The sequence below is a fragment of the Arachis ipaensis genome, chromosome B09 (genome assembly GCF_000816755.2).
Source record: "Arachis ipaensis cultivar K30076 chromosome B09, Araip1.1, whole genome shotgun sequence".
Lineage (NCBI taxonomy): Eukaryota > Viridiplantae > Streptophyta > Magnoliopsida > Fabales > Fabaceae > Arachis > Arachis ipaensis.
In genome coordinates this window covers 143,022,166-143,030,814 of record NC_029793.2, presented here as the reverse complement: position 1 = coordinate 143,030,814, position 8,649 = coordinate 143,022,166, and the positions used below count along the sequence as shown (strand labels likewise).

General features: G+C 33.5%; 2 protein-coding genes across 5 annotated transcripts; one reads left to right on the top strand and one right to left on the bottom strand.

Moving 5' to 3' along the window:
• Positions 2,512-3,547, top strand: LOC107616871. The gene is made up of 2 exons (XM_016318767.2): positions 2,512-3,063; positions 3,206-3,547. Exons 1-2 carry the CDS (start codon positions 2,682-2,684, stop codon positions 3,262-3,264), a joined length of 441 nt encoding a protein of 146 aa, XP_016174253.1. The 5' UTR covers positions 2,512-2,681; the 3' UTR covers positions 3,265-3,547.
• Positions 3,268-6,471, bottom strand: LOC107616693 (transcription factor TGA2.3-like). 4 transcript variants are annotated; one of them, XM_021111028.1, is made up of 11 exons: positions 6,216-6,471; positions 6,020-6,135; positions 5,848-5,924; positions 5,601-5,768; positions 5,418-5,498; positions 5,257-5,316; positions 5,086-5,163; positions 4,936-4,993; positions 4,414-4,685; positions 4,083-4,262; positions 3,268-3,962 (listed from the first exon to the last, which is right to left on the bottom strand). In XM_021111028.1, the coding sequence occupies exons 1-11, from the start codon at positions 6,281-6,283 to the stop codon at positions 3,816-3,818; spliced, it is 1,305 nt and encodes a 434-aa protein (XP_020966687.1). In that variant the 5' UTR covers positions 6,284-6,471; the 3' UTR covers positions 3,268-3,815. The 4 variants fall into 4 exon arrangements, with proteins under 4 accessions (XP_020966687.1, XP_016174123.1, XP_016174122.1 ...); XM_016318637.2 differs by having other exon boundaries at positions 4,083-4,328; positions 5,086-5,151; positions 6,216-6,468; XM_016318636.2 differs by having other exon boundaries at positions 4,083-4,328; positions 6,216-6,466.

Genomic DNA, 8,649 nt, shown 5'->3' with positions numbered 1-8,649 from the left:
GAGAAAGTATTTTTTTATTTTCTTTTTTTTTTTGTTAAATGAATCAGAGAGCTCTCAATTTTAAGTATTGTAAACTCACTTACATAGTCACACAATATACCTAAGATAGCATTTATTTTGAGATATTGAGACGGAAACTGAGAGACTGAAATTTAGTATTATATTTGTTGGCTTAGAGATTGATACTAAAATTTCTGTTCCTATTTCCAAAATTTTAGTATTTTAATACCTCCAAAAAATAGAAATACAGAAAATTAAAATTTTTTAGAACGGAGACTGAAATCTAAATAATATTTTATGACCAAAATATATTCGTTCTAATTAATTAATTCCAAATTTATCCTTTGTGTAAATCCAGTTAGGGCTACTTTTTCGCAGCTTCTAACTTGTTCATCTTCTCATCATCAGGACCACTGTTGCGTCATCGCCATCGTAGCTCCAGCAAGCGAATCTGAGCTTGAGCAAATCTTGAAAATTAGCATACAAAGTTATTAATCCAATTATAATTAAGGATTATATAATCATCTAGACAAAAATACACCCCCAAATTTGGTGATATGTGACAAACGAAAGAGGAAAGTAGAGATTAAGAGAAAGAGAGCAGAGTAGAGACACGACTCCAAAGTGAAGAGCAAACATGATAAAGAACAACAGCGACAGTAGTGAGGTAGATGCAAAGATGGCAAAGAACACCAAACAGACGACTTTGCGGAATACTTGGTGGCGCGATTGAGAAGTTTTGGAGATGCTGCGATGCGCTAGGCTCGATGGGAGAGTCATTTATACCGGCGTAAACAGCGGTGCCGACGAAGAGGTTGACAGGCGGCTTGTGTCCTTGCTGCTCAGTTCTTCGAGTACAAGGAAGAAAGAGAGTGAAGTTTCGTGAAATTTGACATAGGTTGAGAAAGGGATTATTTAAGTAATTTATAATATTTTAGTATTTATTTTTATTTCAAACCAAATAAGATACTGAGACATAACTCAATCCTATACACTTTTACACCAAACATAATACTAAAATTTATCTTAGTCTCAGTCTCTCTTTCAAACACTACATAAAATTTCATACTCTTATCCACTATTTGACCTAATCAAATTTTGAATCCAAATGCACTTATTACAAGACATACATGATGACTACTAGACCAAGACCTTGCATGCCCATTTTCTTACTTTGTTCTATTCTCTCTTGTGTTGGATGCTGTTATCCAAAGCCCAAGAAGAATGATAGTTGATGGGCCACAAAGGGAAATGCCCAAAGAATCTCTAACCGATAGCCTCGCCCAAAACAGGCGATAACTAGCTACAACAAAAACGATGTTCCGTCCAAATACAAGGGGGCTCGTTCACCAAAAAAAGAAAATTGGAGATAATGAAAGAATCTTCAGCCGACATTTCTCTCTGGCATGTGGAATCCCAAACATGCAAAGCAAAGATGTGTTGCGATCTGGACCCCACATTTTGGATCATCATATAAATAATTGAAAAAAATATTATTCCGATCATTTGCTTCCAAGTTTAGTTGTAAAGATACAAAGAAAATAGATGAAGCTAACAAATTAGTGATTAAACTTGTATATGACAATAATAGTTGTGTCAATTATTCTACATCATAACACATGCATACAAACCAAAACCTAATTTTGCTAGATAATGTTTTCTCAGAGATTAAGAAACTATCTATGAAAGATATACATATAGGAAGATCATAATTTGCAATATTAATGAAAGCACACATCCTTATCATCCTAAAGAAGCTTTTTCTTTTCTTTTATTTTTAATTAACTTTAGATTAAACGTCCTTGATAAAAAAAAATTAGAATTAATAAAACATTGAGCTGTCCATATCAATAATGAATAATGAAGCTAAATTAAATTGTAATGTTTATTAAGTGATGGACTGATGATACCAGTGACTTGAAGCAATGGATAATCATGTTAGGAATCTGAGACATTTATTATTATGTTTTTAAGATTGCACTTGATTACTATAATAGATATAATAGTAATTTCCATGGGCTAATGATGAAATATTGGATATTTCGCATAAGTCACGGATATGAATATAAGATGTAATCCTGTTCCTTTATTATGTTACCAAAATGAAATTAATTATTACTACCATAAAAGAGCATCCCAAATGAAGTAGATGTTGATTAATCAATCCACACATTAGGATATACAAGTTTGACCCTTTATTGTCAGTTATAATTATAAGATTATAAGTGATCCAACACCAACAAGATACTCATAATTGACGTGTTGTTAATTGTTATTGCTTAAAACACAAAACAAGTATCATTAATTAATACAACGCATAAAATTGATATTTTAATGGTAACCCCAAAACACAGGTTATGGTTGATGTTGATGTTGATGTGGATGAATCACAACCATTAAATGTCACTAAGAAAGTAACCGCCAAATACCTTGCGAACCAATTGATTTGGATTATAGATTCAGTGACTATATCATCATCAAATATTTAAAGTACGTGACATTTGCTAACGTACGAAAATGGACATATTCTTCCAATTTGGACACTATTTTAGATTAGATTAACACTTCATGGACCCAATACACTGACAACTAAATTATTTTTTATTTTTATTTCTAATTACTCCTCCATATATATACATAAACTTCAGCATCCACTTTGTTTTCAAGTTATTACTTACTATATGGAGATGGAGATGAATTCAAATGCTAGTGTTGTTTTTGAGGCAGAGAATGATGATGATAGTTTCTATGCTGAGATTAGGAGGCAGATTTTGCTGTTAACAAGTGAAGAAAATGAGGATGTGATAGAGAAAACATGCTGCAAGATTAATAACCATGGTGGTGGTGATTCAAATAGGTTGGTTTATGGTGTTGGTCCAGCTGCAGCATCACTTTCTTTAAACAGTGGCTTTGGCAGTTTATGTTGCTGGGAATCAGATGCCGCCGGACGGTTGCCGGCACCGGCACCGGCACCGCCGGTTTGGCTAGTGAACTTGTGGAAGCATGGAAAAGGGACTGGTGTGTTCATTCCACAAGTGCCATGCAGCAAAAACAAAAGATCAGGTACCTTTTTCTTTTCTTTTCTTTTCTATTTTACTGGTTTAGACTTTAGAAAGATAGATGATAAAAGTAAATTTTTTTAAAGGAAAGTTTTAATACTTTAATCTAATCTTTAATGGTATTGGTACTTTTTGAATCTTGGCAGGAAGAATGAACAACGGCAGAAGAAGAATCTATAGACCTGTGGTGAATAATAAGGATTGAAGAATCTTATGTCTTTTGAAAGTGAAGATTGTAGCTTACTTATGATACAGCTCACATGATTTAATTAGTGTAAGGAATATTTAGAAAAGAGAAGGTGCAAAAAAGGGAAGAAAAGTATGTGAAAAGTTTCTTTCATTCATCTTGTAAATATTATTGTTCAACTTGATGGTATCTATGTTCAGATCATACCATTATTGGAACAGATTTGTGGAGAATATATATTTGTAAAATGTGTTAATATCATCTTAGTACTGATATAACTATATTCAGAGCAAACTTTTTTTAAGTTTTCTTGGTTTTTATTTGTTTGGGTAAGCTTGAACCTGTGAACTATATCCAAGAGCATTTCAAAAATTCAAGAAAGATTGTCAGATCAATGCAATTAAAATTTGAGATTGTTGACATTGTGGCCAAACTATAAACCATTTACTTTTTGCTTTGAGGGTGGAAACAACTCATCACCAACTACCTATTACTACAGAACTACCAAATCAGCTTAGGAAACCAGCATTACAAAGGTGGTTGCAAACTATACATATCTATGTCAGTTCCTACTCTTTAGGACAGGCTAGCCATAATGAACTAAGCGCTCGAAGCCTAGAGATGTAATCGTTTATGACCAAGAGCGCGCGAGCGGCTTGGTGTGTCGCCAAAATTCGTTGCAGCTGTTGCAGTGCTTGTTGCCTCAAAAGGTCAGCCTAACAAAAAGATCATGTTAGAACTTAGAACACATTGCATGGTAACATTCTTTGAATGGAGGAATAAGAATTAGCAATATACAATCCAATTATTTATGTAATGAAGTTTCATTCATCTACCTGGTGAAGAAAACTCTCAAGTGTGGCAAGTTTGCCCATTGCAATTGCCATTAGGCCCATGTACTGAGCAACATTTCCAGAACTGGTAGGACCTAAGGAGGTGGAGGAAAGCGTCTCCGAAAGAGATTGATGCAATGCTTCCATGCCTTGGGATAAAGCATCCTCTGCCTGCTGAGAAGACTGCTGCAAATTATAAATTCCCATCAATTGCTCATCTGTTAAGGGCTCGAGGTGGTTTCTAACTATCTGAATATTGAAACAAACAAATGTCATAGATAGCTTTCGGCACAAGGTAAAGCACAAGTGAGCAATTCTATGGATGATCAATCACCTTAAGAAGCTCTGATGGACGGAATCCACCTAGCCACATGAAGCATCTTTCTGCAGGTGTCTTCCATGTTCCGGAAAGTATGTGAAATACATCTGCCTTGGCCCCTATGGTTTTTAACCGAAATAGTTCATCATGATGTGCCAAGACACCATCAACAAGAAGATTCAGTTCATTATCACCCATTTGAGAATTTACGGCTGATCTTAGGTCACTAATCAGACGTTGATGCTCATCGACCCAACGCGCATAGTCCATATCAAATGCTAAGGCACCTAAAATATGAACATTTCAAACCAAGAGATTAATTTTCGAAGCTCATTGAACTTGGCAACAAGTATTCTATCTAGCTCTTCATAACTAAACCATCAGCCTAATCATCATTCAGTGATTATTTAGTTTTATGCAAGGGAACCTAGAATAGAAAATACACAAACCTAACAATTTTTTATTTTGTTCCACAAGACATCAACAAGATCAGTCACAACTCAGATAAACATTCTCTGGCTTATTTATAAACATTACCATTTCCAACAACTGCGCGAGCATGATCCCCCACAGTTCCAGTTGCAGCAAATACACCCTAAAGGAAACAGCATCCCATGGACATAATGGTAAGCAGAACTAACAACAAAACCATATTAAACAGTACAATCTCTACAATCAAATTAAGACCTGCTGACGTGCGCGTTGAAGTTCTTGCTCTAATTGTGCAAGCCTAACTCTACTATTCTCCAATTGCTGCACATATGCCTATTGAAAAACCAACACATATCAATCATTCAATGGTTGGGGGCTTAATTGAGCAATCTAACATATCAGGTTGGGATCAATTACTTAATTTACCTTCTTCCTCAATCGACTCTTCCTAGCAGCCTCGCGATTCTGAGCCAGTCTACGAAGAGTCTAGAAAAATGTTTATACAAAAATGTAAGAATCAGTACTACCAATGAAACAGAAATTGAAATAGTAAGCAGAAGAAGTAGCACACAAACAATGAAACAAACCTTCTGATCCTCATGTTTAAGCTTAGTTTGATCATTGGAGTCCACAACTACAAGTTCCCCATTCCCAGCCCTATTATTGCACTACACACAGTTGAGGAGAGAAATAGAAACACTCATGTAAGATTCAAAAGAATAAACAAAACATGCACTTGTTTGTGTAAACAGAGGAATTTAGAGAGGTACATGGGTTTTATCATCGGTGTCAATATCAGTGGAAGCATCATCGGTCTGTTGACTATTGTCAGCCATGGCTGATTCAGACCGAGTCTCAAAATGCCCCTTCTGCTGGAACATATGCTGCTGCTGCTGCTGTTGCCCTGTCTCAACGTAACAACCTGAAGAAGCAAGGTTCTATAGAAACACAACATTTCAGATAAGGTTCTTCGAAATCCAACTACAAGAGAGAGAGTGTGTGTGAGTGTGTTCATACGTTGTTGAATGTCCCGTACTGCAAGTTACTTGAGGCAACAGCAACATTGTTGAACTTGGCAGTGAAGGGAGGAGAAGCTGAAAATAATAGTAAAATAATGCAGAGGATAAGGTATGCTTGATAAATAAGAGAGTGAGTGAGTGAGAGATAAGAGAGTGAGAAAGAGAGTAACTTGAGGTTAAATCAAAGGCATGGTGATAGTGCTGTTGTTGAAATACAAGAGCAACGGCAAGATCAGAATCAGTTAAACGCGTTGTTGGATTTGGAGTTGTGGTAGTGTCATCTCCCCTGTTTCAAAAACACTGAAAAGAATGAGTAGTTGTTGCTTGGTTGGTTGCTTCATAGAATGAAGAAGAAGAAACAAGTACCGAAGGTGGAAGAGGGAGTGAGAATAGTGTGATGGTGGTGATTCAGTTGTTGGCTTGAATCTTTGCATCTCTGTTTAGTTTACTACGAAAGCAAGCATGAAGATGAAGATGAGAGAGTGTAGTCATCAAAAATTGAAAAGGTTTGATGTACCTTTACGAATGACTACACCTCCTATTTGTATTTAAAGCCTACTAAATCTTCATAACAGTGTCTCAGATTCACGTTATTATACTCATTTTCAGATTTAGCTTTGGATATTAGATGAAGGTTAGTGAAAAATAAATCTAAATATCATATTTAAATAACTCAAGTAACTATCTCTTATATTAGGCTTTAATTTTTTTCAGTAACATATGAAACAAAGAAAATCCTCCTTTTAGTTAATTCAGTTTCTTTTTTGTTCCGCTGCGCGATGGGCCATAAGAATGAAATCTAAACTAGTGCCTGGCATACAAATGGGGCTTCACAAAAATTTAGATTTGTTGGTTTCTATAAAGCTGAGGGTTAAGACATGGATTTAACTTATGTATTAGAATTAAACAAGTGTCGAGAATTCGAATCATACCTTGTGCATACAGTAATCTATTGGTCAGCGACAAACCCTTAAATGGAGTTCAGTACCGCGACGGATTAATTCTTGACCTATCAGGTTGGAGATACTGTGGGAAACCAAAAAAAACTTATGTATTAGAATTAATAAAAAAAATCTATATAATTGTGTGTATATTCGAATAAGTGTATAAATTTGTGATATAATGTTTAAAATTAAAATTTATTTAATTTATCTGAAAAAATAATTATGTTAAGTATATAATAAAATTAGTTACTAATTTAAATATATATTAAAATATAAAATATAAAATACTGACTTGGGAATTGAGTTTCCCAACAAGCTCACACACTTCAATAACCAGCTCAATCTTTTCCTTTCTAGTTTCTAGTTTCTACTTTCTACTGCTACTCACTATATGTTAATGAATTCAATTATTATATATACTGTGTTGTTCTTATTTTTATTTTAATTTATGATAATTATTAGAGTTTAGAATTTAAATTCATAATAAGTTTTAAACCTTATAAAAAATTATATTAAAAGAATATTTAATATTTAATCTAAAAATTGTTATGCATGTTAGTAAAATATAATTTTCCTAAAAGTTTTGTTGTATTGGGTGGTAGATTGCAGATTTTGTTTTTGATATTGGAGTAGTAACAGTGTTTTTTCAAAATGTGGATTAATGAAGTGTTATTCTCAAATATGGAATCGTTAAAAATCGGATCGTCTGATTGATGAGGATACAGACATCAGATCGAGGGATTTGTAAGAAAACAGAAATTGGACTAAGAATTTTCTATTAAAAAAAATTAAAAAATTTGAAATATAAAAATCTGACTCTCCAATTTATGTATCTTCTACACTTTTAAAAAATATCAAAAATTATAATATTAAGATATATCACTACTTTTACTTCTATATAAAAAAAAAAAGAGCCGGTAGATTGTAGTTGGGGCCACACAACTCAAGGCATAAAATACGGAGTACTATAGAGTATATGATTGATACTCTTTCTCTCTCTCTCTAGGCTTTGTATATATAACTGTGAGCTCTGAGGTTTTCAGTGTTTCTGGCTCTACAACCTGCAAAAGTCTGTGAAATACATGGATATACATATACGTTAACTTCAATATTATATGCCACCATAATCATATATTCTCTAAGAAAATGTAAAAGCTTATTCATAAAATCGGTGATGATGACAAAAATAGCTGGCTATAAACTTTTTATTTATCATATATCGATTCAGTTGTTCTTGTTCTAGGATGGGATGTTGATGCGATTGAAAGTTTAGCTTAATTTAATTAAGAACGATCAAATTACACATTAATTAAGATTTTGAAGATGATACTTAAAATTATCTAGCTATATAGTGTTGAAGAAAGAGGGTAGCTAAGCTAGGTAGAGTTCATTAAAGCAAAAAAGCTTTGCTTGAAAGGAACCTCATAAGCAGAGAAGAAGAGTAGTGCGTTGTTTTGGGGAGGTCTTTTAATTAGGAGCAGAATGTGTCAGAAGAGTGTATTCACTTCGCATTTCTATTTCTATTTTACGCTATTGTCACCTATAAGCCTGCAAACTGGACCAGACACAGTGTCAGACAGACACACAAAAATAAATAATAATTATATAAATAAAGCTCAGTATTATGAGATACGGATTTTCTCTTTTCTGCTGATTCTTTGTGTACTTAATTTGAATCATTTTTGGCATTATTTCACCTGTTGATTTATTTCTTATCATTACCTTTTTTTTTAAGACTTATTTGGATGAGTTTAAAAAAATATATTTTTACATTTAAAAAAATAATTTTATATTTAAATATTTTATATAAAAATATTTTTGTCTTAAAATATAATAATATGAATTTCTATTAATAA

Coding starts and splice junctions, on each gene's coding strand:
- LOC107616871 (XM_016318767.2), top strand. CDS start 2,682: ATGGAGATGGAGATGAATTCAAATGCTAGTGTTGTTTTTGAGGCAGAG. Junction 3,064..3,205: donor CAGCAAAAACAAAAGATCAG/GTACCTTTTTCT, acceptor GAATCTTGGCAG/GAAGAATGAACAACGGCAGA.
- LOC107616693 (XM_016318636.2), bottom strand. CDS start 6,283: ATGCAAAGATTCAAGCCAACAACTGAATCACCACCATCACACTATTCT. Junction 5,499..5,600: donor ACACCGATGATAAAACCCAT/GTACCTCTCTAA, acceptor AACTGTGTGTAG/TGCAATAATAGGGCTGGGAA. Junction 4,994..5,085: donor TTCAACGCGCACGTCAGCAG/GTCTTAATTTGA, acceptor TGTTTCCTTTAG/GGTGTATTTGCTGCAACTGG.